We start from the raw sequence: 22123 nt of genomic DNA, 5'->3' as shown, positions 1-22123 counted from the left end.
CTTTGGATTTGTAGTGAAGGGCTTGTTTTGTTTTTTTGGTTTTTTTTTAAACCCTACAAACACACTCCCAAGTGTCAGTCGAGCCACGACCCACCCGCCCTCGAAAAGCTTGGAATGAGGCTGCGCCTTGTTGGTCACGTGACAGCGCCGCCCAGTGTGTCCTCGCCAGGCAACGGTCCTAGAGACCGACAACACCGTCTGCCGCAGCATGAACGTGATCTACCCTCTTGCGGTGCCCAAGGGGCGCCGGCTCTGCTGTGAGGTGTGCGAAGCTCCGGCCGAGCGGGTCTGCAGGGCCTGCACAGTCACTTATTACTGGTAGGCCCTGAAACGTGGCACCTGGGCGCCTCAACCCCCTCTCTCTCAGTCAGGGAACCCTCAAAGCGGCTTCAAGACAGGTCCCTAAGAGTTCTATGTCCGTGTCCGCTTCCTCTCCCACTCAATCATTCCTCCCCAGATGTTTTGTTGCGCGCCTACTGTTCGCTATGTACTGTTCTAGGTGCTGAACTTCCTGGGGGAAACTCGGGACACCACGTCCCTCAAAAATCTAATGTTCTAGGACTTCCCTGGCTGCCCAGTGGTTGAGACTCCGCGCTTCCACTGTAGGGGGCATAGGGTTCGATACCTGGTCAGGGAATTAAGATCCCACATGCCATGCGGCTCTGGCCAAAAAAAAAAAAAATCTAATGTTCTGACGAGAAAGATAAGTAAACAAACAGACAAAACAAGATAATTTCAGAGAGTGATAAATGCCATAAAGACAAAGGAAATGTGATGGGAGGTTGGGCAGACAGCCTCTCTGAGGGTAGACTATCGATCTGAAGTTAGAGTAGGAACAGCCCTCCAGGGAAATGCTGGGGGAAGAGTGGCACAGTGAGGCTCCGAGGGAGGGAAGACTTTGGTGTGTTTGAGGATTAGATAGAAAGTTAGTTTGTCAGAGCATAGCCAGATGGTGACAGTGTGGGGAGGGTAGTACAAGATGAGGTCAGCTTTCATTTATTCAACATAACATCCACTGATCTTTGCTTCAGATTGGACCCTATTTGGGACCTGAGATAAAACAGCTAGGTTCCTGACGTCCAGAAACCTAGTCCAGAGCCGACTAACTTGTTTAAAAAAGAAAGTCATTATAATACAACCCTACATGACAAGTGCTGTCACTCAGGGAGTACTGTTCCCTGGGACCTCTAAGGATGGAAGCATGGTGATAGGGCAGTATCTGGAAAGGTTCCTCTGAAGAAGTAACATTTGCACTGGGTCTTGAGAGGTCAGAAGGAAATTGCTAGGTGAACGAACAATGAAGAAGGAAAGGTAGAGCACTCCTGGCATCCAGGACTGCTTGGGTAAAGGGTGAGAGAACAGACTTTGTTCAGAGGTGGGTAGAGAAGGTAGCCGTGGAGGGAGCAGTCACTGATTTTCAGACTGCAGTCCAGGGCCCATTAGCGGGTCATGAATAAATCACAAAAAGCATTTTAAGAAAAAAAAAAAAAGAATAGAAAGTATCAGAGTAATCCTACTTGAATTGTTTCTTGAAACTTTTGTTTTAGTGATTTATGTGGTTATGTGTCTGTACTAGTGAAATGTATTTCCTACTGTATGCTGAGTTTAAAAAAAAAGTTTAAAAATCATTGTGATAGGTAGTAGTAGGAGTTTAAACCAAGAAGATAAAGGTTAGGGCCAAACAGTGACATGAGATCAAGGAGTTTGGAATTTATCCTCTGGGGGGTCATGGATGGTTTTAGATTGGAAGGTAGACGCTGAAGGCTGCGTAACTTCTCAGTTGCAGTGGTCCCAGTGGAGACTGAATTAGGTGTCCCTCCTCGGTGCTTTCACAGCACTCTTTAGGTCCCTTAGCCTCACATTTATGACATGGATTGAAATCACTTGTTCAGTGGTCTGTATTCCTCACTAGGCTGTATGCCTCATGAGGGCAAGGACAGCATCTGTGTTTTCATTGCTGTTTCTTCAATGCATATAGAATACAATTCAGAATTTGTAACAGAAACTGCAAAGCCCTGGTTGCTTCTCTATCTTCAATTCCCACCAGTCATCTCCTCTTTTCATTGATGCAGTTACAGAGGCTTTCTTTCAATTCTAATTTGCCAACTCTTTTCCTCCCTCAGTTTCTTTGCCCAGGCCGTTGCCTTTGCTGGGAACTTTCCCTACAGTCACGAATCTTCCTAGCTCTCTTTCATCTTTCTGTTCTCAGAATGTTATTTCTTCAAAGAGGTCTTTCTGGAAAACCCAACCTAAATGCCCCTATCTGATTTTCTCTCTCACATTTTTTCTTCACTTTTTCTGTACTTTTATGTTTTTGTTTTACTTGTTTAATATCTATCTTTTTCTTTTTTTTCTTCTGGCTGGACCGCACAGCTTGTGGGATTTTAGTTCCCCAACCAGAGATTGAACCCAGGTCCCCTGCATTGGAACCACTGGACCGCTAGGGAAGTCCTGAGTAAACAATTTTAAGTACAGGGCTGGCACTCTGGGGAGAGGTGAGACTCCTTTGCCTGATATGAGCACCTACGTCCCCTTCATCCCTCCAGCCAGAAGCAATTCCTCCTTCCTCTCAACTCACTTTGTACTTACTCTGTACCTCTCACATGACTCTTATTTCCCTGCCTCATTATAGTTGTTGGCAAACATGTTAGCTCAATTTTATTATGCTCTGTTGATGCAGGATATTATGTTGAATATGTAGAAGGACTGTCATATGTATGTTATCTTTTGATCTGTTTCATACCCATCTGCGTATAACCTATGGTCTCCAGCAAAGTATCTTGAAATGATTGAAACTAAATATTTGATGAATGCATGAATAAATTATTATTTCCTATGCCCTTATCCTCCATTATTTTCTTTCTCTTCTTTCACTGCCTTTAATTATTTTTAAGGTCTTCTACTCTCCCCCTACTTTTCTCCAGATTTCTATATCCTTGTGTCCTAGAGATTTCATGATTTTTCCAGAAAATAAAGCTGTGGTAATTGTTCTATATCTCACAAATGGGGGCCTTTAATATCCCCTTCCAGGGTTTTCACGGTTGAATGTAAAGCATCTAGCCCCATGCCTGAGACCATGCTGGCACTCAATAAATATTGTTTTTCCTCATCCCAAATTTAAAGAGCAGGAAGGACAGTCAACTTGGATTTGTGAAAGTTTATTTTTTTGCAAAATAATTTTTCCCAATTATAAATGTAATTCATGCGCACTACAGAAAACTTGAAAATACAAAATATAAAGATGAAATATAATCCATAATCTCACAACCCAGATAATTAATAGCCTGACATTTTGGTGAATTTCTTCATGTTCTTTTCCTATAAATACATTTATTTTATACACTCTGTGTAATCTTGTGCATATCATTCTGTGTTGGATTGTGAGAATGTTCCCAGGACATAGAACATTTTTAAGAGAAGGCATTTTTATTAAAGTACACAGTGAAACATTATAGGTGAAAGAGGCTTCAATACTATAGGTTATTAAGTCGTAGCATATAGATAAGAGTAATTTGCAATATTTTTTCCTTTCATTTAACATATGGGGCACAAATTAAAATGCTTTCACTGTCCAGGAAGAGAAAACAGTGAAGTGGTATTCAATAGTAAGATCTATGGTGAACTGGAGAATGAATGCCCCGCCTAACAACATTCACATTAGTTTAAAAAACATGGTAATGGCCAAACAAAACATGTCTGGCCCACAAGCTATTTGACTGTGAGCCCTAATTTGAAAGCATACTTTTCAACTCCTTGTTTATGCATGACCCTGTGATGGTTGTGAGGGGTGATACAGATGAATAAGGAGAGAGCTCAGGAACATATAAATATGCACCCTTTCTTTAGAAGGGAAAGATATGCAGATGCTGTCAGTAGAAGAACAGTTCAGGCAGTTAAGTAAGTTAATATTTCCATTGCTCACACAATTACTCAGTAAGCCCGTATTAAATAAATACCCTGTGGAAGTCACCTATTTCTTTATTCTGGCTGTTAAGTGCTTTTATTGATTTGTTTTCAATAATTCTCTATCAAAAAACCCTTAAAAATGCTTTTTGTCATGTCTATGAGAGCTGTCACAGTTTATAAAGAACATACTTTATCGCATTTCTGTTGTCCCAGGAGAAAGGAAGGAGAGAGAGTATTTGAACACAGCTATGTATTGTCTATGACTGCTTTTATGCTACGACAACAGAGTTGAGTAGTTGCAACAGAGACCAAGTAGCTCGTAAAGCCCAAAATTTACTATCTGGCTGCAAGGAAAACCTTGCTAATCCCTGCCCTAGGTTATTGTTACCTGTTTTGGACTATGTATAAATGGAATCAAATAGCTAACTTTCTCACATTTAAATAAAAATATATAATAGGCAATAGAAATGCAGAAACCTGTGATTGTATGCATCCAACCACAGTCTCAAAATACATGAAGCAATAACTGGCAGAACTGAAGGGAGAAATAATTCAATAGTAATAGTTGGACACTTCAATATCCGCCTTTCAACAATGAATAGAACAACTGAACAAGAGATCAGCAGGGAAATATAAGACCTGAACAACACTATAAACGAACTAGACCTAACAGACATTTATAGAATACAGAATATACATTCTTCTCAAGTGCATATGGAACATTCTCCAGGGTCAACCAGCTATTAGATCATTAAAAAATCTCAGTAAATTTATAAGGATTGAAAATATACAAGGTATGTTCTTCAACCACAATGGGATGAAATTAGTAGTCAGTAACAGAAGGAAGTTTCGGAAATTTATGAATGTGTAGAAATAACACACACAAACAACCAGTGGGTCAAAGAAGAAATCACAAGAGACATTAGAAAATGCTTTGAAGTAAAATGAAAACAAAAGCACAACATACTAAAACTGATATGACACAGTGAAAGCAGTACCTAGAAGGAAATTTATAGCTGTAAACACATATGCTAAAAAAGAAGGAAGATCTCAAACCAATAACCTAGTCTTATACTTTAAAGAGTAGAGAAAGAAGAGCAAACTCAACCCAAAGCTAGCAGGAGGGAAATAGTGAAGATTACAGCAGAAATAAATGAAATAAAGAATAGGAAAACAATACAGAGAATCAACAAAACCAAAAGTTGTTTCTTTAAGAAGATCGAAATTGACAAACTGACCCAGAAAAGAAGACTCAAGTTACTAAAATCAGAAAATGGAAGTGGAGGGACTTCCCTTCTGGTCCAGTTGCTAAGGCTCTGCGCTCCCAATGCAGCAGGCCCTGGTTCGATCCCTGGTCAGGGAACTAGATCCCACATGCCGCAACTAAGAGTTCACATGCTGCAACTAAAGATCCTGTGTGCTGCGACGAAAGATCCCGCATGCCTCAACGAAGATCCTGCATGCTGCAACTACGACCCGGCTCAGCCAAATAAATAAATAAGTAAATATTTAAAAAAAGAAAATGAAAGTGGAGACATTGCTACCAACTTTACAGAAATAAAAGGGATTATGAGAATACTATGTACAATTGTATGCCAACAAATTTGAAGTCCTAGATGAAATATATTCCTAATAAGACACAAACTACCAAAACTACTCAAGAAGAAATAGAATATCTGAGTAGGTCTATAAATAAAGAGATTTAGCTAAGTAATCAAAAAACTTTTCACAAAGAAAAGCCCAGGAGGATTTCACTGGTGAATTCTGTCAAATATTTAAAGAAGACTTAACAATTCTTCACAAACTCTTCCAGAAAATAGAAGAAGAGGGAAGAGTTCCCAACTTTTTATGAGGCTGATATTATCCTAACACCAAAACCAGAGAAAAACATCAAAAGGAAACTACAGACCAATATCCCTTATGAATATAGATGCAGAAATCCTTAACAAAATACTAGCAGACCAAATCCAGCAGAATATAAAAAGAATTATATATCATGACCTAATGGAATTTCTCCCAGGAATTCAAGGTTGGTTCAACATATGAATATCAATCAATATAAAACATCATCTTAATAGAATAAAGAAAAAAATCATATAATCATCTCAATAGATACAGAAAAAACATTTGGCAACGTCCAACACCCTTCATGATAAAAATACTTAACAAAGTAGGAATAGAAAGGAATTTCTGTAACTTGGTAAAGAGTATCTATGAAAGAACCATAGAGAAACACAACATTAGCATCATACTTAATAGTCAAAGTCTATAAAATCTTTCCCTTGTAAAATCAGAAATGAGGCAAGAATGTCACTTTCACCACTTCTATTCAACGTTGTACTAGAGGTTCTAGTTGGGGCAATTAGGGAAGACAATGAAATAAAAAGCATCCAGCTTGGAAAAGAAGGAGTAAAAGTACCTCTATTCACAGATGACATGATCTTATATAGAGAAACCCCTGAAGAACCCACAAAAAAACTATTAGAGCTAATAAGTGAATTCAGAAAGGTTACAGGATATACAAGACAAATATGCAAAAATCACTTATATTTCTGTATACTAGCAATCTAAAAATGAAATTAAGACAGCTATTCCATTTACAATAGCACTTTAAATAAAGGAATAACCATAGAAGTACAAGACTTATACACTGGAAAGATACAAAATATTGTGGAACAAAATTAAAGAAAACCTAAATAAGTGGAAGGATATTTCATATTCACAGACTGGGAGACTTAATATGAAATAGTTTGATCTGCAGATTCAATGCAATCCCTGTAAAAATTCCAATTGTCATTTTTGCATGAATGGACACTCTGATCCTAAAATTCATATGAAAATGAAAGGGACCCAGAATAGCTAAAAAAATCTCAAAAAAGAGCAAAGTTGGAGAACTCACATTTCTCAATTTCAAAAGTTACTACAAAGCTACAGTAATAAAGATAGTGTGGTACTAGAATAAGGATAGACCTATAGATTGATGGAATAGAATTGAGAGTCCAAAAATAAGCACATACATCTATGGCCAATTGATTTTCTTTTTCTTTTTTTTGCAGTTTTTAAAAATTGAAATATAGGTAATATTCCATTTATAGTTATTATAAAATATGGCTACATTCCCCATGTTGTACAATATATCCTTGTAACTTATTTTATACATAGTAGTTTGTACCTCTTAACCCTATACCCCTATATTGCCCCTCTCCCTACTGGTAACCACTAGTTTGTTCCCTATATCAATGAGTCTGCTTCTTTTTTGTTATAGTCACTAATTTGTTGTATTTTTTAGATTCCACATATAAGTGATATCATTACGGTATTTGCCTTTCTCTGTCTGACTTGTTTCACTTAGCATGATACCCTCCAAGTCCATCCATGTTGCTGCAAATGGCAAAATTTCATTCATTTTATCTTAGCAGTATTCCAGTGTGTGTGTGTGTGTGTGTGTGTGTGTGTGTGTGTATATATATATATATATATATATCTCACATCTTCTTTATTCATTCATGTGGTGATGGACACTTAGGTTGCTTCCATATCTTGGCAGTTGTAAATAGTGCTATGAATATTGGGGTGCATGTATCTTTTCAAATGAATTTTTTTTTGTTTTGGCTATATACCCAGGAGTGGAATTGCTGGGTCATATGGTAATTCTATTTTTAGTTTTTTGAGACTACTCCATACTGTCTTCCACAGTGGCTGCACCAATTTACATTTCCCCCAACAGTGTATGAGGGTTCCCTTTTCTCTGCATCCTTGCCAACATTTACTTGTGTTCTTTTTTGTTGATAGCCATTGTGGTTTTGATTTGCATTTCACTGATGATTAGTGATGTTGAGCATCTTTTCATGTGCCTATTGGCCATCTACATGCCTTTTATGGAAAAACGTCTACTCAGTTCTTCTTCCTATTTTTTAATTGGGTTGTTGTTTTTTTTGATGTTGAGTTGTATGAGCTATTTATATATGATGGATTATATATGATGGTCATATCATTTGCAAATATTTTCTCCCATTCAGTAGGTTGTCTTTTCATTTTATCAGTGGTTTCCTTTGCTGTGCAAAAGCTTTTAAGTTTAATTAGGTCCCATTTGTTTATTTTTGCTTTTATTTCCTTTGCTTTAGGTGACAGATCCAAAAAAATATTGCTGTGATTTATGTCAGAGAGAGTTCCTGCCTATGTTTTCCTATAGGAGTTTTATGGTTTCTGGTCTTACATACATTTTGAGTTTATTTTTGTATATGGTGTTTGTTAGAGAATGTTCTTTTACATGTAGCTGTCCAATTTTCCCGGCACCACTTTTTGAAGAGACTGTCTTTTCTCCATTGTATATTTTTGTCTCCTTAGTTGTAGATTAATTGTATGGTCAATTGATTTTCAACAAGGGTGCCAAGACCATTTAATTAAGAAAAGAATGGTCCCTTCCAAATGGTGCAGGGATAACTGGATATCCATATGCAAAAGAAGAATTTGGACCCCTACTTTACACCATGTTCAAAAAGACTTAAATATAAGAGTTAAAACATAAAACTTTTAAAAGGAAACATAGTTGTAAATCTGTGTGATTTTGGATTAGGGAACAGTTCTTAGATATGACACTAAAAGCACAAGGAACCAAAGGAAAAATAGATAAGTTGGGCACCATCAAAATGAAAAACTTTTGTGCATCAGAGCACACTATCAAGAAAGTGAAAAGACAACCCACAGAATTGGAGAAAATATTTGCGGATCATATATGTTAAGGATCTATTATCCAGAATATGCAAAGAACACTTAAAACTCAAAAATAAAAAGATAAAGGACCTGGTTTAAAAAAATGGGCAAAGGATTTGAATCAACATTTCTTCAAAGAAGATATACAAATGGCCAATAAGCACATAAAATGATGCTCAACATTATTAGTTATTAAGGAAATGCAGAATAAAACCACAATGATATACTACCTCACACACACTATAATGGCTATAATAAAAAAGGACAGAAAATAGCAAGCATTGACAAGGATGTAGAAAAAATGGAACCCTCATACATCACTGGTGGGAGTGTAAAGTGGTACAACCTATGTTAAAACAGTTTGGCAGTCCTCAAAAGTTTAATCATAAAGTTACTGTATAACCCAGCAATTCCATTCTTAGGTGTACCCAAGAGAATTGAAAATATATGTTCGCACAAAAACTTGTTCACAACTGTTCAGTAATAATAATAGCCAAAAACTGGAAACAACCCAAATATCTACCACCTGATGAATGGATAGACAAAAAATGATATAGCCATTCAGTGGAATAGTATTCAGTAGTAAAGAATACAGACATAAAAGCCATATTGTCTGTTTCCATTTATATGCAAAGTCCAGAACAGGCAAATGCATAGAGAAAATAGATTAGTGGCTTCTGGGCAACAGTGGTTGGAGGGAAGAATGAGAGTACCTGCTAGAATAAATGGAGTTTCTTTTTTGAGTGATGAAAATGCCCTGAAATTAGATAGGGTGATGGCTATATGACCTCAAGAATATAATAAAAACATTGAACTGTGCACTTTAAGAAGATGACTTTTATTGTATGTGAATTATATATCAATATCAATTATGTATCAATTATATAAACATATTTGGAGGAAGGGTCAGACTAGGTAATGGATTTGGGAGTCATTCATAGAGGCAATTATGTAAGGAATAGGAGGCAATTCCCTGGTGGCCCAGTGGTTGGGACTCCACGCTTTCACTACTGAGGATGTGGGTTCAGTTCCTGATCGGGGGAATTAAGATCCTGCAAGCCATGTGGCACGGCCATTAAAAAAAAAAAAAAAAAAAGAATGGGAGTAGATTCTCTGTAGGAGTGCTGTCCAATAGAATTTTTCTGCAATGATGCAAATGTTCTATATTTGTGCTGTCCAATTAAGTGTTTAAAAAATACTAAATATGCATATAAAACAGTCAGAAAAGCTGTATACCAAACTGCCACAATGCTTCCCTCTGGAGAACTAAAAAATGACTGGCTTTGGAGTACAGGCCTAGAGTAACTACTTACTCTTGACACCTGTGCTTCCTTACCTTAAAAAAATAATGATTTTGTCTTGTTTTCAAAAAGTTAAACAGTTACTTTCATGACCACCTGCTGCACCACTAGGACTGGAGGGCATTCACAGTGTATTCTATGTGAATGGCCCTCCTAGAGCACAGAAGACAATGCAAATGGTGCTCTCCCAAGCCATGCAACATATATATATATATATATATATATATATATATATATATACACCTATAATTGGTATATATACTTATAATTGGTATATATATATATATACCTATAATTGGTATATATATATACCTATAACTGGCATATATATATACCTATAATTGGTATATATACTAATTACAGGGAAAGTGTCTCCTAGAGCCTCATCAAATGTAAATTTCTTTCCTTTCCCTAAGAAAAAGACACTTAAATTCATCAGCTTCAGTGTTCAGATATTTTGAAAATGATCTTAGACCCATGCAGAGTTAAAGTTGTCTTTGTTGTCATTAATGAAGAAGAAAAGCAGAATAACCATAGCATATAACTGCCTGCAGAAACAACATCCTCCCGCACCCCTGGTTTTTACACCGCCACCCAATAACCACGTGAAGGAAAAGCGATTTGTGTCGGAAATGGCTTTGGGCTCCCTGCCTGGTTTGTGTTGGGCTTACTTTTCTAGTTTCTAGGGCTGGGCCAGCAGTAGGGCCAGGAGAACCAGTGGGCAAGCCAAAGGTAAAGATAATGAAGTCCACGTTTTCGTTGTCAGTGGTGTGGTTCATCAAAGAGCTGATTGGGGCAGCATCCATGAGAAGATATGTCAGCTCCTGATTCCCCTGCGCACTTCCATGCCCTTCTACAACTCAGAGGAAGAACGGCAGCATGGCCTGCAGCAGCTGCAGCAGCGGCAGGTAGGGCTTATAGGACGGTTGCAGGGTTAACTCACGGGTGCAGAGAACCTGCCCAGGGAAAAGGTTGTACTGTGCGAGGTCACTAAACTATAACCTCTGAGGGCAGAGACTTGGTTTTATGTCTTTATGTCCTCAATACCATTGTTGTTCTCCACATATCTACTGAAAACCTGCAGCATTAGTGAATATTAGTTATATTAGTGAATATTAGTTAATATATTAGTTAATATTAGTTAATATTATATTAGTTAATATTAGTGATATTAGTGAAGCAGGATAATTCCAGAAGGAAAAATATGTTTCTTTCAAAATTAACTCAAATAGAAAGACAGAACATTTTAGATTGTCCTGAGACATTACAGCTTTGCTAAACTAAAATTTTATTAAAAATGTAAGAATAATAATCATTTAATAATTTTATATTGAGCACTCATTTATGCCAAGCACCAACCTAAGATGAGAAGATACTTGTTCCTGGACCTTGAGGAACTCACAGTCCAGAGTTTGCCTTTTTAATCACCTATTTTGGGTCTCATGTCCGCCTCAATGCAGGCAGGCTCACTGTGTGCTCTCGAGCAGGTCATCAGGTGTTGGCCCTATCTCCAGGTGTACCTATATCCACCATTGCCTTTTACCCTTAGACTGTCTCAGAGAGTCTAGTTTTTTTTTCCACAGAAGCATTTGATCGAATTTTGCTACACCGTAGCCCAGAAATATATCTTTGAAGGAAAACATGAAGATGCTGTCCCAGCAGCTTTGCACTCTCTTCGCTTCCGCATGAGTGTTCATGGCATGAGTTCAGTAGAGCTGGTACCTGCCTACCTGCTGTTGGCCGAGGCCAGCCTTGGTAAGTGAAACTGACTTGAGACACCCTGGAGCCTGTAAGAAGTGCTATACTGGGTCATATCAGTGGCCAAAACACCCAGCTTTGGCAGTGGCACCAAGATACCTTTTGTGGAAGAGCAGGATTGCTGTAAAGTTTGGCACAAGGTGGGGAAGGAGATGTCATGGACTTTTTGGTAAAACTGAACGAAATCCACTCTAGCTGGCCTTAGCAAAAGGAGGAAATTTATTAGGACGCTGAGGTGTCCTAAGGGAAGTGAGACTTCATGAGATACTAAACTCAGAATGCTATAACAAACCAAGGCTGGTGGTCTCTGTTTCTGTCTCTTGGGTCTTGGGGTCTTGTTTCTTGTCTCTGTTTCTAGGTTTCTCTCTCTGCATCTGCTTTATTTTCCACCTCTGCAGACCAGATTTTTCTACCCTATTCTTACTGCAGAAGACAGCTACCCCAAAATGTCAGATGTAGCTGAATTTACATTGAATTTACATATCCTCCAGGTTCAAGGTGGGTTATAGAAACTAATTAGCATCTGATTTCCAATGTTAAATTCCTGGAAGAAAGAATTGTGTTGACTCAGCTTGACGGCGGCATCTATCTGTATCTACCTTTGTGTCAGGGTCACATAGTTCAAACACGGAAATAGGAACCTGCTCCTATGGACGGCAGAGGCAGTTCTGAGAGCGGGGCACAGACATCACACATGGTGGTTGCTACAACAGGAGAATTAGCATTTTTGAGGGGAATTAACATTTTTGAGCATCGATAGCCTTTTAGGTACTGTACTACTACTTTATATCTTAACAGCCACTATTAAAAAAAACTTTTTGAAAAGTAAAACTGTAGGAAATACAGTACAAAGAACTTTTTCCCTAAGCTATCTGAGAGTAAGTTGCTTACTTGATGCCCTATGCCTTGACTACTTCAGTATGTATTTCCTACAGAGACGTCTCCTTCTTGACCACAATATAACTATCATCCATGATTATGTACTGAGCAGACCCCATTCAGCTTTTCCAGTTGTCCCAATCACATCTTTACAGCAAACGGGTAGAGTCCAGAATCACACCTTTCATTTTGTTGCCATGTGTCTTTAGTCTCCTTCATTCTGGAGTAGTTTCTCAATCTTTCCTTGACTTTTATGACTTGGACGCCTTCAAAGATTAAAGGCCAATTATTTTACAAAATGTCCTTCAATCTGAGTTTCTCTGATGTTTCCTCATGACTGGACTGAGGTGATGTGTCTTTGGCAGGAATATCACTGAAGTGATGCTGTGTTCTTCTCATCCCATCCTATAAGTTGGCACATGTTTTTATTTTGTCCCATGATTGATGATGTTCATTTAAGTTACTTTATTAAGGTGGTGTCTGCCAGGCTTCTTCTCTGTAAAGTTACTCTTTCTTCTCTTTGCAATGAATAAGTATTTTATAGAGAGGTATTTGGAACTATATAAATATTCCATTCCTCAACAAACTTTCAATGAATTCATTTATTTATTTATATCAACATAGACTGTTGTTTTCCTGTTTTATTTAGTGGGTTACAGTCCATTACTATCATTAATTTGATGTTCAAACTGTCCTTGATTTGGCAGGTGGCAGCCCATCACACTGGCTTCTGTGTCTCCTTAACACATCCCCATTGTTCTTTTTTTTGGCTACATGGCTTGTGGGATCTTAGTTCCTCGACCAAGGATTGAACCTGAGCCGTAGGCAGAGAAAGTGTGGAGTCCTAACCACTGTACTGCCAGGGAATTCTTCCCCATTGTTCTTTGATCACTTTCCTGCTTTCTGGAACATACCTCCAAGGAGCCCTGATTTGTTTTAGCAGAAAATGGAATTTAGAAGCCAGGAGTTGTGCACTGGACATACTCGTTGCTATTGAGGTATGGCTGCTCCCAGGCTCTCAATGGACAGAATTAGGGAACATGTGTAAATATAATAATGTGTATATGTGCATTATTTCTAAATCTCCGTCTCTACATCTGTATCTGTATATGATCGTGGGTCCACAGGAGTACATTTAAATCCACAGGGTTCAATCTCATTTTCTCCCATTTCATGTTTATAGCTCCCTTCTCTGACAGTGAGAATGCTGGCTTCCATTTTCATTGATGTATTTATATATTTAGTTGGTTACCCTGTATGAGCCAACCTCCCATCTCCAATCCTATCCTTTCCCCTTGCAGATGCCCTCCTCTCCTTTTGGGGGCTCTGACTCCTATTCTGGGATGCCTCTTCTGTATGGACCCCCTCCTCACTGGTTTGGGCTCCGACTTCATACCAGGCCACTTAGCTGCAAGAATGCCCTCTTTACCCTACTCAGATCTGACTCGCCATTCTGGACTGTCCCTCCTCCCAAGCTAGAGGAAGAGCACCAAACAAGGAAATACAGCCCAGGCTCTCTTTATCTCTGACACTGACTAGCTATAGGATTTTGGAAAAGTCACCCTAGCCTAAATCCCATCATCTTTTATTTGGATTACTACCTGCCAACTGGTCTCTGCACATCTTCCCTGGCCTCCTTCCAACGTGGTCTCCAAACAAAATGTGACCAAGTCACTCCAATAAATAAAGACCAAGTTCCCAAAGCAAGCTATGAGTCCCTGTTTGGTCCAGCCTTTATGAATTCTCTCACCTCACCTCTCATTCTTTTCTCTCTCCCTTTCAGTTGTGTTGGCCTTCTCTCGGGTCCTCAGAAGCACTGTGATGCTTCCTTGTTCTGGAAGGTTCTTCTCTAGCCACTCCCCCCACTTCTCTTCCCCTCCCCTTCACCTAACTAACTCCTATTCATCCTTCAGGTCTCAGCTTGAGTCACCACCCCCTGATTAGAACCCTTTCCCAAGCCCCCAGATTGGGTCAGTTCTCTTTTTATGTATCCACTTAGAAACCTCTTTCTTTTTTCTGGGCACTTACTTTGATAATAATTATACATTTTTTGATGAGATTATTTAATTAAAGTTCCTCTCCTGCACTAGACCATAAGTTCAGGGAGAACTGGGACTCTGTCTATTCTTTCTCCTCGGAGTGTCTTTACATCCAGCACAGTACTTAGTGCAGGGAAGGTACTCAAGAACTCCTTAGAACCTGACACCTAAATGGGAACTATGTAAGCATTTGTTGAATCTGAGTCCACTTCACAGGATTGTTTTGAGGTTTAAATGAATTTATGTATAACGGACAGGAAAGTGCTTTGCAAGCAGAAAAGTGCTGTCTAAATGGAAGGTTTCATTCTAACTCCCACAGTTACTGATTTAAAACCTTGCCAACCTTTTTGAAAGTCTAAATAAATCACATCCCCTGTGGACATGCCTCTCCCACCTTAGAGATTCCTCCAGACTGGAGTGGAAAAATAAGAGGCATTCATACTTTTTTTCAAAGTAAAACTTTGGAATTTTAACGCACTAGAAATGACATTTTCAGTAACTCTTCAAGGAGGAGCCACCTTACTCATCTTCCCCCACTGTTTTTAGTGTTTTGGAACCGGGAGAATCTAGGTAATAAATTCCAACTCTTTTTTTTTTTTTTTTTTGCGGTACGCGGGCCTCTCACTGTTGTGGCCTCTCCCATTGCGGAGCACAGGCTCCAGACGTGCAGGCCCAGCGGCCATGGCTCACGGGCCCAGCCGCTCCGCGGCATGTGGGATCTTCCCGGACCGGGGCATGAACCCGTGTCCCCTGTATCGGCAGGCGGACTTTCAACCACTGCGCCACTAGGGAAGCCCAAGTTCCAACTCTTTACTAGCCGTGTATCCTAGTCATCAAGCTTTTTCTTACCTTAGGGCTCTCACACATACCACCTGGAATGCTGTTTTCTCCCTCTTATATGGCTGATTTCTTTTCAACCTTCAGGTACCTGCTTAAACGCCACCTTCTCAGAGAGGTGTTCCCTAATCATCCAAAGTAGGTTTCTCCGTGCCTTTTTTGATCACTGTGTTCTGTCCATTTCCTTCCTATCACTTCATTTTTTGTTTCCTTATTGTGTAACGAATTCACTCAACTGTGAACTTTTTAAGGTCAGGGATCCAGCATGCACTGAGCATCCGGCAGAGTGGTAGAGACTCAACAGATTAGATGAATATAGGGTTGAATGAATGTGCGGTTTCCTCCTCTGATATTTCTTTTGCAGGATTGTTGGCAGACTTAAATCCCAGATGCAGATGGCCTAGCCTAGTGTAAGGCATGTGTAAGGCATAGGGTAAGGCAGGTCCTCAGTAAATGATTCCTTTTGCTTCCCCTGAGTGCCTCACAGCCACACCTTTGAATCGTCTGTGACTGTTTTATTCTGTGCTCCTTTACTTTCATCCGCAAGTCCTGCAACATCTTCCCCCATAATGTCTCTCAGATCTGCCACTAACCCAGTGTAAGCCTGCTGTGTCTCACCCTTAAGACAAGTACCACTGCTCCATGAATTGGCCATCCCTTCTCTCTCTACCGCATATACCCTGAAAGTCACCCTTCAGGATAGTCTCACTTCCTTTGGCAACTTTAGGTCTCTGTTACCTCTACTCCATCCCTACACCTCTCCAGGTAAACACTGTATGTAGGAGGGCATGCCTGAACTTACCCACTCACTGGTCACAATCTTAGTTCTGACCCGCTTGTCACAGCTTGTTCTTCTCACCTCATTATACCCTGCTCTGAATATGCAGCTTTGTAGTTTTTTGCTCTCAAGTAGGCTTTTTCCTTTGGGACTGATGCTTGTTTAGATGTGGTTCAGCTTGACCTGGGGGCCTTCCTTTTTTCAGCAATACCTCTGTAAATGAGAACTGGACAACGAAACATGTGAATTTCCAATATATATCAGTGCCCCCTACCAATTGTTTCCCAAGATAAATGTCTTAGCTAAGAGTCATTTGCTTCCTTAAATTTGACAGGGCCTCAGTCTAAAGCTCTTATTTTTTTAAGCAAAACCCGGATGGAAAATGTGGCTCGCCTATTTAAGTAACATGAGCCAGGATCATGGGCCATGGCCCCTTGATTCTGATCTAATATTTTCCCATTTTAGTGTGAGCATCGGTCAGGCAGTTACTTGCTACCTCTTGTTGACTGCTTCTTCCTCACCTCTCCTGTAATTCAGAGAGGTATGATTACAACCAGAATAAAGCAATGCTTACATGTGAAGTAGGCCTGGGAGGAAGCACAAGAAGAACAGAAGGTTGACTTGTGAGGGATCCGTGTCTTCATCTCCTGACACTTTACTGATGCCATTTCTGCTGCAGCACCCATCACACAGAACCCTTCACACGCAGGGCATGTCTCCTGCTCTGCAGAACGTTCTCAAAGTAGTTTTCTGCTCACTTCTGACAACCTTCCTAGGAGGCAAGTGTAGGCAAGAAACTATTACGTATCTTCTTTTTTTTTTTTCTTGTCTTTTTTTATTAACATCTTTATTGGAGTATAATTGCTTTACAATGGTGTGTTAGTTTCTGCTTTATAACAAAGTGAATCAGTTATACATATACATATGTTCCCATATCTCTTCCCTCTTGCATCTCCCCCCCTCCCACCCTCCCTATCCCACCCCTCCAGGTGGTCACAAAGCACTGAGCTCATCTCCCTGTGCTATGTGGCTGCTTCCCACTAGCTATCTATTTTACGTTTGGTAGTGTATATATGTCCATGCCACTCTCTCACTTTGTCACAGCTTACCCTTCCCACGCTAGGTTCTTCATGACCTTTTCTTTTTTCTTTCACAACTAAACAAAAAGAGTTAAGGGTCAAGAGTATTTGAATATTAGAAATAAAGGTGACTTTCACTTAACCACATGAAATGGTTAACCACATAACCATTCTAGCTCCTGAATGTCTCTTTTATATACTCCATCTTCATTCGCTGCCTTAGTTCAGGGTCTAGTACATGCCTGAACTATTTCAAAAGTCTTCTAGTGAGTGTTTTCCTTTTCCTCCTCCCTTCTGGTCTCTCCTTGGCATAGTGCCAGAGGACTCTTCTAAATCTGAATGCGGTTATCACTCCTTTTCTGAAAATCCTCTAGTTTTTATCCACATGCATCAAGCTCCTTGGCACGACTTCCTAAGCCCTCCGTGATCTGTGCCCTGCCTACCTCTTTCGCCTCATTTCCTGCCACTTGATCCCTTATACTTTGTGCCCCAGCATCACAGGCCAATATATAGTTCTCTAAGCACAGCACACCATTTCATATCTCTAAGACTTTGCATATGTGTTAATTCTCCCTGAGATGCCCTCCCTCCCTTAACTGTCTAGAAAACTTATATTCATCCTCAAAACTTAGCTCAGACTTTTCTGACTATCTTAGCTTGGCTGCTATAACAAATACCATAGACTGGGTGGCTTAAACAACGAACATTTATTTCTCACAGTTCTGGTGGCTACAAGTCCACGATCAAGGTGCCAACAGAGCTGGTGTCTGGTGAGAACACACTTCCTAACTTGTAGACAGCCGCCTTTTCTTGCTATACCCTCACATGGCCAAAAGAGAGATCATCTCTCTCTTGTCTCTTCTTATAAGGGCACTAATCCCATTCATGAGAGCTCCACCCTCATGACCTAATTACCTCCCAAGGGCCCCACTTCAAAATACTGTCTCATTAGGGATTAGGGCTTCAACATATGAATTTGGGGGGAACACAAACATTCAGTCCATAACACTGACCATGCCTCTCCCCACTCCATTGTCCTTCTCTACCCCATCCAAAGAATTAAACACTTCCTACTCTCTTCCACTTCCAAACCTTATAATGTTACTATCATTGCATTTACACTATATTACAAATATACTTGTTTTCATGTCTGCATTCCACCAACCAAGCTGTACATTTTTCAGGAGTAATGGCTTTGATTCATCTTTGAATTCCTATCCCTTAACACAAGGTCTGGCACATAAAAAGTATCAAATATACATATACATATATTTTTAAATTGAGATATAATTCATGTACCATAAAATTCTCCCCTTTAAAGTACAATTCAGTGGTTTTAGTATATTCACAAGATTGTGCAACCATCATCACATCTAATTCGGGAACATTTTTGTCACCCCAAAATGAAACCCAATACCAATAGCAGTCATACCTCGGTTCCCATGCCTACAGTCCTGGGCCACTTACTAATCAATCCACTTTCTGATTTGCCTATTCTGGAAAATTTATATTAATGAAATCATACAATGTGTGGCCTTTCGTGTCTGGCTTCTTTCACTCAGTATAATGTTTTCAAGGTTCATCCATGTTGTAGTATGTATCAGTACTTTATTCCTTTAGTGCCTGAATAATATGCCACTCATGAATAGGGAAAGGCTATACTTTGTATATTTACTCATCAGTTGACCAACATTTAAGCTGTTTCAATATTTTGGCTAATATGAATAGGCTGCTATGAATATTCACGTACAAGTTTTTGTGTGTCAGTAAGTATTCAAGTCAATGAATAGATGAGTGAATAGGTGATGACTCGTATTTCATCATGTATTCTCTGGCTAGGATATGGATTATAATCTTTATTTCTTTTGGGTAGGTCTGGGCCGGATCGTCCAGGCTGAGGAGTATCTATCCCAAGCACAGTGGACAGTCCTCAAATCAGCTGAATGTTCTTACGCCACCCACTCCTTACTGCATCGGAACCTGGGGCTTCTCTACATGGCTAAGGAAAACTATGAGGAAGCCCGTTATCATCTGGCCAATGATGTAAACAAATTAATAACACCCGATTGTTTCTGAGAACAGCTCTGTTTGTTTGTTGTTGTTTCTTTTTTACTGAGTATTTCTCTGAAACTTTCTGTGTACAACTGTCTGTTTGGTGGAGTATTAGCAAGAACACAATTCTGACGACCTGAATTCAAGACTTTCCACTTTCTGCCTGTGCATCCTTGTCCAGGTCACATCACTTCCCAAGCCTCAATTGCTTGGGGGATGATAAAGGGAGGCAGAAGAGCATCCTGGTTAAGAGCAGGGCTTTACTCCTGGTCCCAGCTCTGCCATTTCACCAGCCACACAGACTTGGATAAATTATTTAACGTCTTTCATCACCTGTAAGACAGTAATCATAAAATAGTCTCTGCCTCATTGGGTCATTGCAGAGATGAATAAGAGGGCCCAACATGGGCAGTACTTTGGCTGTGATTTTGATAAATAACATCAACATCTCTACTACAGAGTGTGGTTATTACATTTAAATGAGCTGGAGGTATATGAAAGTGCTTTATAAACTCTAAAACTCTGTACCGATGTTAGATAGGTTGATGAGGGTGATGACTGAGCTGTTCTTCCCACATTCATGAGGTTTCTGTTAGGATTTCAGTATTGGACAATATTACCGGAGGGAAGAGTTCCTGAGCCTGAAACTTGGATGAGGTTAGAATCAGACTGCAGTCTCCGTGCAGATTGGGTCTCTCTTCAGCCTCTCCACTGGGCAACCCTCCCTCTGGTTGCCTGCCACTGCACGATGCCCCTAAATTTGCTGGAAACATTGTTGTGCTGGTTATTCTCCATATCCCCTTACACCAAATGCATTCTCTGCCCTACTCTTCCCTGGGAGGCTGACCTCGGTGGACTCCATTGCTCTTTGGCCTCACTGGGTTTGAAGAGTGAAAGGCATGGCAGAGGAGTGGAAGTTGGGAGCAGAGAGAGGTTGAGGTATTTACTCTGCTGCCTTTCTGCACCAGCCCAGTCCCTGCAGGGCCAGTGTTCCTCATGGCCATGGCTCCTGTCAGGTAGCCTTCCTCCACAGCTCTAGCTCTTGCTGGGCCCTGGTAACCCTGCTTTCTCCCCTGGTTTTCTCAGGAATTTGGACTGTAAACGGTCTCTTGCTACTGATAGTCCCTAGTGCTTCACTAACTCTTGTTGGTTCCGTACACCTTCCACGTCTCTGTAAATAATCCTTTCATTATACTAGCCTCAGGGAATATTGATACTTGTGAGGGTGCCATCTACTTCCGCCTAGGAGCCTGACCAATGCACTTCTTCATTTGTGCTTCCTCTCTGTGCTTCACAGCCTTCAACAAATCAAGCAGAAGCACACTCTCTCTTGAGCTGGGTCACATAGTTAAGAATTACATCAAGCTCAGCCTCACTTAAAAACAAACCAAACCAAACCACAGCATTATTGATACATACCATAGAAGTCAATGGTATGTACAATTAAGTGTACAATTCAATGATTTTTAGTAAACTTAGAGCTGTGCAACCATCAACATAATCCAGTTTTCACCCTAAAGAGAGCCCACATATCCATCTGCAGTCATTTCTCATTCCCACTTTCTGTCTTTCTAGATTTACCTTTTTAGGACATTTAATATAAATGAATGATTTATATTAAATCATTATTAAATAAATGATGCCTCTTGCATCTGAATTCTTTCACTTAGCATAATTATTTTGAAAGTCACCCGTGTCGTTGTTTATATATCAATATTTCATTCCTTTTATCGCTATCATCTGGATATACCACAATTTCTTTACCGTTCACCAGTTGATGGACATTTGGGTTGTTTCCATTTTTTGTCTATTATGAATAACACTGCTGTGAACATTTGTGTACAAGTCTTTGTGTGAAGACATGTCTTCATTCCTCTTGGGTATATACCTAAGAATAGAATTGCTCGGTCATGTGGTAAAACTGTTTAATTTTTTGAGGACTACCAAACTGTTTTCCGCAGAGGCTGCATCATTTTATATTCCCACCAGCATGTACAAGAGTTCCACTTTTGCCACAACTTTGCCAATAAGTGTTATTTTCTGTCTTTTTGATTAGAGCGGTTCTAGTGTGTGTGAAGATGTATCTCATTGTGGGTTTTATTTTGCATTTCCTTAGTGACTAATAATGTTGAGTATCATTTCATGTGCTTTAGCCATTGGTGTATCTTTTTGGTGACATGTTATCGGTTCAGATCCTTTGCCCATGTTTTAACCGAGCTGTTGTAAAAGTTCTTTATAGATTCTGGATACAAGTCCTTTATAAGATATATGATTTACAAAGAAAACTCAAGCACTCTCTTTCTTCCTTTCTTCTGCTATAGATTTATTTCGCCAGTTGTGCATTTGGAACAGAGCACATCAGGACCTCAGGAGGCTACTTCTACCTGGCTAATATCTTCTATGGCCTTAAAAAGTTGGACCTGGCAGACACATTGTACACCAAGGTGAGCTGGGGAATATGGGAGCTGAGCCTTGATACTTAGGCCTTGTATCTTACAACTGGTGTCAGACCATTCATGAGATATTCGAGGCACAGACAGATGAAGTGACTTGCCCAAAATCACATAGCTTGATTCATGATATACTCCACTTTTCTTTCTTCCGGTTTCTCCACTACCAAAATAGTTTAGTCCTTAGTATCAATAGAGCAATTAACAAATAATAGCTTATGGGTCAATAAGAACCAAACCCCTCCAAATAGGCTGCCAGATACCCTGTCATATCCCTAGGAGCAAGCTAATGTGGGCATATTGAGGTGTGGGATAAAGGAGGAGATGAAGT

At 39.8% G+C, this 22123-nt stretch overlaps 1 protein-coding gene across 1 annotated transcript in view; it reads left to right on the top strand.

Annotated features, from left to right (window-relative positions):
* The first annotated feature begins 202 nt into the window (after positions 1 to 202).
* The window catches only part of ZMYND12 (zinc finger MYND-type containing 12), a 33922-nt gene continuing 12001 nt past the window's right edge, over positions 203 to 22123 (top strand). Inside the window, exons 1-5 of the mRNA XM_060004222.1 lie at positions 203 to 318; positions 10687 to 10828; positions 11504 to 11675; positions 19164 to 19333; positions 21664 to 21786. Of these exons, the coding sequence (XP_059860205.1) occupies positions 209 to 318; positions 10687 to 10828; positions 11504 to 11675; positions 19164 to 19333; positions 21664 to 21786 (717 nt within the window). The 5' untranslated portion in view covers positions 203 to 208. The remainder of the gene's footprint in view (positions 319 to 10686; positions 10829 to 11503; positions 11676 to 19163; positions 19334 to 21663; positions 21787 to 22123) is intronic.

The sequence above is a fragment of the Delphinus delphis genome, chromosome 1 (genome assembly GCF_949987515.2).
Source record: "Delphinus delphis chromosome 1, mDelDel1.2, whole genome shotgun sequence".
In the NCBI taxonomy this organism is placed as follows: domain Eukaryota; kingdom Metazoa; phylum Chordata; class Mammalia; order Artiodactyla; family Delphinidae; genus Delphinus; species Delphinus delphis.
Note: the sequence above shows the minus strand (reverse complement) of the source record. Positions and strands in the feature narration are given on the sequence as shown.